The 13,817-nt window shown below is 29.6% G+C and overlaps 1 protein-coding gene and 1 pseudogene across 3 annotated transcripts in view; both read right to left on the bottom strand.

The window, feature by feature from the left end:
- The window catches only part of LOC145276684 (uncharacterized), a 262,149-nt gene that overhangs the window by 98,375 nt on the left and 149,957 nt on the right, over positions 1 to 13,817 (bottom strand). For all 3 annotated transcript variants that reach the window (XM_080127862.1, XM_080127864.1, XM_080127863.1), the window contains exon 15: positions 3,517 to 3,609. In XM_080127862.1, the coding sequence (XP_079983988.1) occupies positions 3,517 to 3,609 (93 nt within the window). The remainder of the gene's footprint in view (positions 1 to 3,516; positions 3,610 to 13,817) is intronic.
- On the bottom strand, positions 3,936 to 4,052 carry LOC145277118 (5S ribosomal RNA; annotated as a pseudogene).

The raw sequence follows: 13,817 nt of genomic DNA, 5'->3' as shown, positions 1-13,817 counted from the left end.
CGAAAATATTTTATTTCTTTTCGCTTTTTTTACATGTCTATTGTCATAGTAACCGATACAAACGGAAGGGAAACATTTTTTTATCGGAAGTTTATGCGCGATTTATATAGAGTTGTAATCCTTGTAGAACCGATATGTTACTAAAATCAACCCCAACCTCTACTGAAGCAGATTAACTATCGTTTGGAGATCAAATTCTCGTAATTTTTTTGTGTTGACCCGACAAATACAACTGCTATTTAAGTAATAGAATATTAGAACAATTAATATTGACATTGAACTAACTTATAAGATTGTTCAGAAAATAATGACCGATTTAAAAAAAACCCCAATAATGTTTGAGCTTTCATCTTACTAAATTGGTCCGGATATATTAGACATCGTTGTAATTCATCAGTTGACTTAGGCATTGACTTGGATTTTAAAATTTTTGTTCATAAGAATACATTTCTTCATTTTATTTATTTACAAATACATATTTTTTAAAAACTTCGTACTGTGCGAATATTTTGCATTTGCATTTTTGATATTTACCGATATTGATATTTCAATATGATCGAGTTTGAATACACGTGACAAAAATATCATTTTCCTTTTTTTTTTTTACATAATTCTTGCTCAGGCTTGAAAGTCCCTTCTATATTAAATTATTGCAAATTTATTAAAAAAAAAAAATCAGTTATTATTTATATAAAAGAACATCGCAAAAAAAACAACAACCGTAAACTTCTTGAAAATGACTACGAACTTGACCAGCGTTTGATAATTCCAGTCATAGTAACGAGACAACTGTAATAAGAGACCGTGTTGCGTGGATTTCAGGACTAAGCTGGCAACTTCTTTTACCACGAGTGTTGCATTATGTTGTATAGCGGCTGTATATATAAACGTATTCATATAAATGTTATATATGTACTTTTTCTGTGGAAACATAATTTTTACAAGTAAATTTACACGTTTTTATATTTTAATTTATGAAGCTCAAAGTAAATGAACATATAACAAACAAATAATAAAAAATTATTTCAAATTTAATGATGTTAACCATCTCACAATTTATTCCTTTAATTACGTTGATATTCACAATTCTTGACAGCAATTGTTTCGTAGTTTAAAATCATTCAATAAAATTAACTTTCCGTATTTATAAACTGTATTATTTTTTATATACACTACTAAAATATTCTAGTTAGTATTTTATTAACTTATTTTTTATAATTAATCTGTATAACTATATATATATATATATATATATTGACTTAGAAAATATTAATGATAGTAATAATAATGTATATTAAATGTGTCTATATATTTATTTAATTTCATATGAAATTAATTACAAAATGTATGTCTTTTATTTCCGGTCATATCAATTATTTATTTTAGCAAAATTTTATATCCATATATAATTCCTTGTTATTATTTCAATTAAATTTATTATTACTAAAATTATAATTTCTTTTACTATCATTTAATTATTTTCCTTAATCTTACTTAATGTTAATATAAAATTACACTTTATAATATTTTATCGTAATTTATTTAAACGCAATTAAAGGTCCATAATTCATTTTCTTTTATTTAAATGGGTTAGTTTCCATTATCAAACCTAGTTATATTAAACGACTTTTATTGTATTGATAAATAATATATTTATCTAGTTTTATTGTTATTTTATTATATATTATTTACTTATTAATCCAATTTGCATTATAGATTGATTATAATATTTATTTAAGTTAAATAATATAAACATTTAAATAATTTCAATATAAACTAAGCTATATTATGAATTTCATTTATCAATAATCTAAGTTAAAGTATATTAATATAATCGACAATTAGCTAGTATGTCTATTTATATCTTTCAACTACTCTAATTTATTGAATTCAAGTATATTCCAATTTTTACTATTTTTGATTTTATCCTAATACATTGAAATTTAAAATCCATTAATTCAAAAGTAATAATTTCTTATTTAATATGCTTTAAGCTATTCTTTTGTATTAATATTTACTAATTGTGATTATTATCGAGATACATTTGACTCAAATCTATCATATATTCATTAATTAATTTGTATATTTTGTTAAATTTTATTTAACTTTTATTAATTTTATCTATGTCATCAGCTTAATATGTAATTTTATTTATTTTTATTTACTTTATATATCTATTCATTTCAATGCAATTGTTTTCAAAGTTTTCCTCTAAAATTAACTTTTTTATTATTTCTTCTGTAATTGTTATACACAAATAATCTTCAATTATTTCCCAAACTAGTTAAATCGTTTAGTACAATTCATTTTTTATCTTGAATAAACAATATTTCCACTTGTATTTGTGTTTAAAAGTACCTTAATCATATAATAATTTATTATTTTTGATTTTATCCATACTTTAAAAATGAATTTTGTGTTAGCATGTCAATGAGTATTTCAATTATAGTTGATGATTTAATGCTTATTTTGCTTTTTTTTAAAAAAATGTTTTAGAATAGTAAATGTTATTTTTTTAACATAATATTTTATTATTTTAGGATAGTTAATGTTATTTTTAAACAAAATATTTTATTGGTACATTCTCTTTTAATCGCCAAACTAGAAACATCTTGCGAAGAAACAGGAAATCATTCATTCAAAAGATATTCTTCTCTCTGTGTAGGAGCCGAGTGTATCAACCTTTCAAACTTAGTAGAGCTGTCCGCGGCGTAATGAGCGTTATTGTCTAGTGCGACTATATTAGTTTTATTCCATTATTCAATGAACTTAGTTTTATTTTGTCTGACAATGTTTCGTTTCTTCCGTTCAGGTGTGTATCAGCGTAGAATCAGTAACTTTCTGAACGACAAAATAAAAGTTTGAAAATTGAACAAAAAACAATAAAGACGAAACGTCTTTTAGTAAGTATAAGAGAATTAGAGGACATTTTTTCTTTTTATAAATTGTAGGGAAAATGCCAAACTTACTGTGCGTGCTTCTAAGGGTCGGTCGTGTAAAAGAAATGGGCAAAAGTTGGATTTATGGTTGACAGTCATGTGATCGACGCAGACCCTGTTTATATGCAAATGAGACAAGTGAATGAAAACGGACGTGAAATGAACAGGGGACGAGTTGGACGAAGGCATGTCACGTACATCGTCGAGAGCAAGTCAACTTGAAAGAGTGTCGACTTTTGAAGTTGTAAGTTTTGACAACAGAGTTCGGAGTTGGATTTTTTAAGAATAGAGTTTGGAGTCGTAAGTTTTGACAACAGAGTTTGGAGTTGTAAGTTTTGACAACAGAGTTTGGAGTTGTAAGTTTTGACAACAGAGCGAGAAGTTGTAAGTTTTGACAACAGAGCGAGAAGTTGGAAGTTTTGACAACAGAGCGAGAAGTTGGAAGTTTTGACAACAGAGCGAGAAGTTGTAAGTTTTGACAACAGAGTTTGGAGTTGGAAGATTTGCGAAGAGTGTGTCGAATTTACCCGAGAAATTTTTGTTTAAGAAGACAACGAGAAAAAAATCGTTAACTTACCAGTCGCCATGGATATTTTTAACGTTTTAATTTCCCCTCGAAGTTTACCGTTCACTGCATAACAGGAAACATTTGCTTCTTTCGAGAGTAAAACTAAAAAGAAATGAAGAATTATCGACATAAAACGCAAACAAACAGATTGAAAATTTACAGCCGCTGAAATTTTGCTACAAAAAAAAAAAAAAACAAATCAACACACAGGGATATATATATATATATATATATATATATATATATATATATATATATATATATATATATATATATATGGATGCACAGGAAGGGTTTCTTGCGCGTGAAATTTTTGTGGCAGGAGGTGCACAATCTCCAACCACACCTTTCCTGAGACGACATTGTTAAATACCAGTAGCAAGTGAAGTACAGGACGACTGAAAACAAATGCCGAGATAATCGGAGAGCACATACAGCGCCTAGAATTCCCAAATGGTCACCCATTTGATACTAACCGGGTTCAATGTTGCTTAACTTCGGTGATCTGACGAGAACCGGTGTGTCAATGCGATTATGCCGTATATATACAAATGAGACAAGTGAATGAAAACGGACAGGTAGAAAGATATACAAAATTAAGAATAATTTAATTTGATAGTGCTCAATAAAAGTGATCGAATTATATATATATTTATTATTTTTTATGTAACTTTATGACTGTACTTACATAAATAATAATAATAATAATAATAATAATAATAATAATAATATATATATATATATATATATATATATATATATATAATAGTTCTCCAAGTTTCAAATATTAGGTTTTCTCAGTTGGTAATTTAATGCTTTTCAAAAAGTAACTATTGCAGCATTGTTTCGCTTGCGACAAACAAGTCTGAAAAATTATGTCTTTGTTGCATTTTTAATCACTTACTCATCATATGTTCACCCTAAATACATAGAAAAAACACAATTTGGAACAACTCAGATGGTTGATGCAACCAAAACTCTGCCATTTTTTATCGTTACGAAAATTTCGATCATACTGTATTTATCGTAACTAATTTCCATTATTTTCGTATTTTTGTGAATTATTGTTGTATTTTTATTTTTATTTCAATTTGTTTTTTTTGTATCTCAACTTGTAATCGATTTATCATTCTCCGAGTCTGATGTTTAAGTTATGTTAATTGCTATATTTATAATTTATTTTCAACTAAAAGTACTCTTAACTCATTATAAGGTTATGTGGTTTAAATTCGTCGTTTATTTTCCTTTTTGAAAATTCAAATAAATTCAGTAAATTTTACTAACATTTATTATAAGACTAGCGGGGGTGCCCGGCGTTGCCCGAGTGTTTAGAGGTGTGTACGGTTTTAGGTAAATCAAAACAAAACAATAAGCGAAGACTTCTTGTCGGCTGTTTGTGTCGGGGGAGGGGAGTTTAAAAAGTTTTGGTAGGTAAGTAGGAAGCCTTGAGGCGAAGTTGGAAAATAAAGTGTGAAAAAAAAAACGTGCGACGATAATCGCTATGTCAGCCAGAAATAGTAACGGAACGATGTTTGAATTGACTAAAGTATTAAGAATTGGCAGGTGCCCGTACTTAATGACTTAATGAGGTCAACTTTCACTGCGGGGTAGTTTTTTTATTTACTGTGGGACAGTCTTTTTTTCTTTTTTTTGTTCCCCCAAGATATGGGGGGAACCAGCTCCCCATAAAAAGGGGATTGTCCAAATTGAATAGCAATTTTCTGATATAAGAAAGAACTCCGCATTGATCAAAGCTGATTGGTTTTGGACGTTCCAGGTGATCGCGCCGGAAACAACGCTGCCAGCTTTAAATTAGTTTTGCTTTTATACGAAAAAGCCGAATCCACACGCGGCGATCCAAAACTGTGGAATATATAACTTTTCAAAGACGGGCAAATTAAATAGACAGGCGACCTCCGTTGTTAACTCATAGACATTATGATTTAGAGGTGATATAAAAAGTTTTAAGAATGAGCCCCCCCCGAGAATCAACCGGAAACAATCCTTTTGCGGACATGCACAAAAATGCACACACACACACACACACACACACACACACACACACACACACATTTTTGCTTTTATATATATAGACTAGTGGGGGGTACCCGGCATTGCGGCGTGTGTGTAGGGGGGTAAAGAATAAGCGAAGTAATAACCCAGTTTAAACTTCTTTAAAAATCGGAAAAAAAACAAACAAAAAAAAAAACAGCAAACGAACGTAAAACTCCTTTTAAAAAATTGGATTTAAAAAAAACAAAAATAAAAGGGGAAAAAATGAACGTGTTTGGAAAAACAAAAACAAAAACACAGCGAAAGGCGAAAAATGGTATAAATAACCTTGTTTCAATATTAAAAGTTTAAAAATCGAAAAAATATATCTGATAACTTGGATTGAACCTGCAATCTTAAGATAACATGCTATGGACAAGTGGGCGAATATATGTCGGTTTTTATAATATTTAAACGAATTCAAGGTACAACGTCTTTTGCGCGTGTTGATACATGCGTAGAAGCCATCTTCTCATGAAGGAGACGCAGCGATCTAAAAATCTGGAAAAATAGCGTTAAAAAGTCGGGCAAATTAAATACACGCGCGATCCCCGTTGTTAAGTCATACATATTATCATCTAGACAGCATATAAAAAGCTTTAAGAAGGAGCGAGCCTACCGAGTAGCTCGGCGAAAAAAGCCTTTTGCGGACATACAATAAAATTCATACATACATACATACATACATACATACATACATACACACATTTTCGGTTTTATATAATAGAAGATGATGCTTTATATGCATATGTATCATTAATTTTTTATATCAACTTTATTTATGTTGTGCGTTTTTATTATAATTAAGGGAAGTGGGGTTTTCTTTCTATTTTTACGTTTATTAACAGTAAAAGAGAAGTAACTCATGTCAATTCAATATTTCAAAATCATTTTTAACTTTTTCAATACTAATTCGATTTCAGTTGGTTGAACACAGTTATTTCTTTCTTTCTAAGTTATTTATCTTATTTAGCTGACACATTCTAATTAATTTTACATTTTGGATATTCTTTGATGTTTGGAATCCAAAATTGTATGCATATTTATAATTACTTATACATTTCTTGCTTCTAAATACGTTACGATAGTTATTTTCAGATTTTTTTTACATACGCATCACAATTTGTTAACTTAAGTGGAACGGCTCATCAAGAACTTGTTTACGTTGGACTTGAAGACAATCAGATTGTAGTCAGCTGGAAAGCAGGAAAACGGAAGACAGTTCCACAGGCGTACAGTTCTAAGAAAGAAGCTTTGTTCATAGAATCTACGTTTAGGTTTAGGCACAGATAAAGAGTGGGGAAAATTTTTGATAGTGTTTTCAGCTGGACGGGTGCTTCTTGTGAAAGTTTGGAAAGGGGGACGATAGATTGAAGCTCAGTCGAGCACTTGCGATGAAAATAACGATAAAGCAAAGACAAACTCACTACATCTCTTCTGTGAGATAGAGGTTGCAGGAAAGAAAAAAGGACATCTCCTACGAGGCTACGATCTCTATCAAGGCAGGACAAGTCCTCTCTAGCAGCTCTTACCCAGATGTGGCAACAGTACTCCATCCTTGGACGTATCTGGCTCTTATATATATAGAATTGCGTCAGCAGTGATATATCTAATGGATCGATAGAAGGGTCCCACCATTTTCCAAGCGGCCTTGGCAACAGATTTGATGTACCTGTTCCATTTAAGATCAGGAGTAAAGGTCAACCCCAGAAGCTTGTCAAAATATAAGGCCTCCCTAAGACGAGAGCCATTCATTTTAATTGATGGCAGATGGGGATCAGAGCGTTGATGATGTAAAGATAGAAGCTTGGTTTTAGATGCATTAAAAATAACAAGCCACTCCTTTCCCCATTGTACCACGTGCTCAAGATTGGAGGAGAGAGAATCGGAGAGAACTTGGTCGTTTACGGTCTTAGATGTGCTACAATAGATAGTAGTGTCATCAGCATAAATGCCTACGAATGATGTAAGGATGTGATTTGTAAAATTATTTATATAGATCAGGAAGAGAGTTGGGCCCAGGATGGACCCCTAAGGGACTCCAGCATAAATATTTTTTGTCATTTATTTTCTATTTACTTTTTGTTATCTTATAAATTCCAATGTACTAACATCATCGATGACTTTACCGTTAAATATTCTTAAATTTTATAATAATTTAATGAGCTTAATATTCTAAGTAAGCTTAATATACTTATCAACATTTATTAATATTATTGAATCTGTATTAATTTTTTTATGCCAATCCGTCATTTCCGCATATTCCATTTTGTTTAAACTCTCCTATCTTCCTTTTCTATAGGATCCAGTGTATCATCTATTAAATTTCATATTTTTAAACGTAATTTTTTTAAATTTTTTATTTATTTATTTTTTTATTCAATTTTCACCCCAAACAAGGCACAATGCCACTTTGAAGCAGGGGGCTACTATTAGGGACTTAATTAGCAGGGTCATTATGAAGGGAGATGAGTAGAAAGATGTTTGTTAACATTACACTTGAACTTCTGCATATCATTGCCGTTGGGAAAGCAGAATCCCGGAAGGGAGTTCCAAAGACCCGCAGTTCTGGGGAAGAAACTATTGAAGTAAAAGGCTTTCTTGCACCTAGGGATCTCTACTGTAAAGGGATGAGACTTAGTAGCTTGTCGGGTTTGTCGGGGGTAGTCACGTCGGGGAGGTACAAGTGTTTGCAGTTCGTCAGAGCATTCACCATTAAAGTATTTGTAGAACAGGCAGAGGGATGCAACATCTCATCGATGGGACAGAGGTTGAAGCCTAGATGACAGTTCAGGACCTATCAGGTTGGCGACTCTTTTTTGAACCCTGTCCAGGAGCGAGAGACAAGCAGCAGATGCACCAGCCCAGATGTGACAACAGTACTCCATACATGGGCGAATGGTTGCCTTATAGAGGTATAGGATACTGTCAGGCGTAAGTAGTTTTCTAGCACGGTAGAGGGAGCAAACCTTCCTTGCAGCAGCCTTGGCAATGCTCTCAATGTATCTATTCCAGTTCATATTCCCCGTAAACTTTAGGCCGAGGAGTTTAAAAGAGGTACTTTCAGGCAATGTGTTCTTGGCTATTGCTATTGGTGGCAGAGAAGGTTTCTTGTAGTTATTGAAGGAAACAAGCTTAGTCTTAGCAGCATTGAATGTGACCAACCATTTTTGTCCCCATTCCACTACGGATTGGAGGTCATCCTCTAGTGTTTCTGCCATTTCCTTGGATATGTGTTCATTTGTTTTCCCCTCATATCTGTTATAGAGAGTGGTGTCATCGGCAAATATACCCATCTCTGAAACAATTTTATCAGGGAGGTCGTTTATGAATATCAGGAATAATAGAGGTCCAAGGATAGACCCCTGAGGTACTCCCGCATTTATGTCATATTGTTTGGATGTACGACCGTCGAGGACAACTTTGATTTTTCTATTACTTAAGAAGGATTTAATTACATTATGAATTCTTCCAGTGATTCCATATGATCTAATTTTCCTTAGAAGACCATTTATACTTATTTCTGACTACCTAACTTTTGGTACAGTTGATTGTAACATTTTGTCCTTAGTTGATAAGTATTTATTCTTGTTATATTTCATTCGATGATTAGATTGATATTTCTGGTAGGAATTATATTCACACTAGTGAAAAAATGATCAAATGTGCATATTTTAAATACTTAATACCTATTTTTCAACTTGATATATAATTAAGTTATTTGTGTTCTTCAAAGATATTTAGTTATTACTACGATATTATGATGACCCCATTTACGATTAAAGACTTAAAATACAACATATAATAATATACGAATACAATCTAATAAATACCAGGTAATATAGAAATTAAGTAATCCACAACAGCGAACGGATACAACATATACACACATACGCGTACGTACACATATATACCCGTAAAAGCTTACACACACACGCACACACACACACACACACACACACACACACACACACACACACACACACATATATATATGTATATATACATGCATATATATACATATCAATATACGCATATATACATATGGTTGATAGGTTAGCTGCATCTCTAAAGAAGTTCAGATTGAAAGTTAAAAAGGTGACTTGGATCTGACGTTCGAATCATGTAACAGACAGAACAGTAATCCTCCCCGCTGATGATTCCCGGAAAAACATGAAACACATCTTTATGCGGATAAGAATTGAAAATGTTTAGCATAACATTATATATATATATATATATATATATATATATATATATAGTAATTTATTAAATTTATGTGAGTAAATGAAGTAGTTATATATATATATATATATAACGCGGAATATATATATATATATATATATATATATATATATATATATATATATATATATATATATATGAATGATAGACGCGGAATCTTATGTCTTTTAATTTCAAATTTTCCTATTTTTTTATTTGGCGAGATTTAAATTGCTGCTTGTGTTATTTCTCAGGTGATCTGGGATGTGAGTTTATCTTCAGTCATCGATACGCTTTCCAGGAAGGGGAGAGATCATTCAAGATTTTTGGTCCGTAATTTTACCCCCAGCCAATGGCCTGCTGGTCTTGTGTTCTTTTGAGTTCTTCTGGAAATGACTGATAGTTTCAAGTTTAAGCTTGATGAAAATAACGTTAGTTCACCGCATGTGTACCAGAATGTGAGCTGGTTGATTGTTCTTGTTAGTTCGTCGTGTAGTTTTTCTAGTTGTTTCCATTTTCGTATTAATTCAGTTTCGTACCGATTCGATATCATGTTTATGGATTTTTCTTTAGATGAGGATTGATAATTTGTATTCTTTCGATTATTCGGACTACTGTTCTCATCTTGAGTCCTATTTTCACAACGTTTAGGCCGAGGTAATTTTCACCCTTTTCTGGTGTATCTTGTCGAACCCATCACCCATGACCTATTAATTGAATTCTTAGTATCGATCACGGCGAGAAACCTTTAACCTCCAGAAGAGTTTAGAACTGAATTTTACCTCGTATATTATAATGTACAATACAACCACGTGACACACCGGTTCTCGCCAGATCAGCGAAGATAAGCAACGGTGAACCTGGCCAGTACCAAAGAATTCTTTTTCTTCTCGTGAAAGCTCGCACACGAATCTTAATTTGCATATGTGCTTTTTTCGGCTACTGCTACTAATATCCTCGCAAGCTATCTTACATATCCTGTTAATATTTTACATACCCTGTTAATATTTTACATATCCTGTTAATATTTTACATACCCTGTTAATATTTTACAGATCCTGTTAATATTTTACATACCCTGTTAATATTTTACATATCCTGTTAATATTTTACATATCCTGTTAATATTTTACATATCCTGTTAATATTTTACATACCCTGTTAATATTTTACATATCCTGTTAATATTTTATATACCCTGTTAATATTTTACATATCCTGTTAATAATTTACATATCCTGTTAATATTTTACATACCCTGTTAATATTTTACATATCCTGTTAATATTTTACATATCCTGTTAATATTTTACATATCCTGTTAATATTTTACATATCCTGTTAATATTTTACATACCCTGTTAATATTTTACATATCCTGTTAATATTTTACATATCCTGTTAATATTTTACATACCCTGTTAATATTTTACATATCCTGTTAATATTTTACATACCCTGTTAATATTTTACATATCCTGTTAATATTTTACATATCCTGTTAATATTTTACATACCCTGTTAATATTTTACATATCCTGTTAATATTTTACATACCCTGTTAATATTTTACATACGCTGTTAATATTTAACATATCCTGTTAATATTTACATATCCTGTTAATATTTTACATACCCTGTTAATATTTTACACAGCCTGTTAATATTTTACATATCCTGTTAATATTTTACATACCTGTTAATATTTTACATATCCTGTTAATATTTTACATACCCTGTTAATATTTTACATATCCTGTGAATATTTTACATACCCTGTTAATATTTTACATATCCTGTTAATATTTTACATATCCTGTTAATATTTTACATACCCTGTTAATATTTTACATATCCTGTTAATATTTTACATACCCTGTTAATATTTTACATATCCTGTTAATATTTTACATACCCTGTTAATATTTTACATACCCTGTTAATATTTTACATATCCTGTTTATATTTTACATATCCTGTTAATATTTTACATATCCTGTAAATATTTACATACATTGTTTATATTTTACATATCCTGTTAATATTTTACATATCCTGTTAATATTTTACATATCCTGTTAATATTTTACATACCTGTTAATATTTTACATATCCTGTTAATATTTTACATATCCTGTTAATATTTTACATACCCTGTTAATATTTTACATATCCTGTAAATATTTACATACCCTGTTAATATTTTATATATCATGTTAATATTTTACATACCCTGTTAATATTTTACATACCCTGTTAATATTTTACATACCTTGTTAATATTTTACATATCCTGTTAATATTTTACATATCCTGTTAATATTTTACATATCCTGTTAATATTTTACATACCCTGTTAGTATTTTACATATCCTGTTAATATTTTACATATCCTGTTAATATTTTACATATCCTGTTAATATTTACATACCCTGTTAATATTTTACATACCCTGTTAATATTTTACATATCCTGTTAATATTTTACATATCGTGTTACTATGTTACATATCCTGTTAATATTTTACATATCCTGTTAATATTTTACATATCCTGTTAATATGTTACATATCCTGTTAATACTTTACATATCCTGTTAATATTTTACATATGCTGTAAATATTTACATACCCTGTTAATATTTTACATATCCTGTTAATATTTTACATATCCTGTTAATATTTTACATATCCTGTTAATATTTTACATATCCTGTTAATATTTTACATACCCTGTTAATATTTTACATATCCTGTTAATAGTTTACATATCCTGTTAATATTTTACATATCCTGTTACTATTTTACATATCCTGTTAATATTTTACATATCCTGTTAATATGTTACATATCTTGTTAATATTTTACATATCCTGTTAATATTTTACATATCCTGTAAATATTTACATACCCTGTTAATATTTTACATATCCTGTTAATATTTTACATATCCTGTTTATATTTTACATATCCTGTTAATATTTTACATATCCTGTTAATATTTTACATATCCTGTTAATATTTTATATACCCTGTTAATATTTTACATATCCTGTTAATATTTTACATATCCTGTTAATATTTTACATACCCTGTTAATATTTTACATACCCTGTTAATATTTTACATATCCTGTTTATATTTTACATATCCTGTTAATATTTTACATATCCTGTAAATATTTACATACCCTGTTAATATTTTACATATCCTGTTAATATTTTACATACCCTGTTAATATTTTACATACCCTGTTAATATTTTACATACCCTGTTAATATTTTACATATCCTGTTAATATTTTACATATCCTGTTAATATTTTACATATCCTGTTAATATTTTACATACCCTGTTAATATTTTACATATCCTGTTAATATTTTACATATCCTGTTAATATTTTACATATCCTGTTAATATTTACATACCCTGTAAATATTTTTCATATCCTGTAATATTTTACATATCCTGTTTATATTTTACATATCCTGTAAATATTTTACATACCCTGTTAATATTTTACATATCCTGTTAATATTTTACATACCCTGTTAATATTTTACATATCCTGTTAATATTTTACATACACTGTTAATATTTTACATATCCTGTTAATAGTTTACATATCCTGTTAATATTTTACATACCCTGTTAATATTTTACATATCCTGTTAATATTTTACATATCCTGTTAATATTTTACATATCCTGTAAATATTTACATACCCTGTTAATATTTTACATATCCTGTTAATAGTTTACATATCTTGTTAATATTTTACATATCCTGTTAATATTTTACATACCCTGTTAATATTTTACATATGCTGTTAATATTTTACATACCCTGTTAATATTTTACATATCCTGTTAATATTTTACATACACTGTTAATATTTTACATATCCTGTTAATAGTTTACATATCCTGTTAATATTTTACATACCCTGTTAATATTTTACATATCCTGTTAGTATTTAACATATCCTGTTAATATTTTACATATCCTGTTAATATTTTACATACCCTGTTAAT

Source organism: Euprymna scolopes, chromosome 5 (genome assembly GCF_053919585.1).
Source record: "Euprymna scolopes isolate OS-2025 chromosome 5, ASM5391958v1, whole genome shotgun sequence".
Taxonomy (NCBI): domain Eukaryota; kingdom Metazoa; phylum Mollusca; class Cephalopoda; order Sepiida; family Sepiolidae; genus Euprymna; species Euprymna scolopes.
This window is presented reverse-complemented; position numbering and strand designations above follow the sequence as displayed.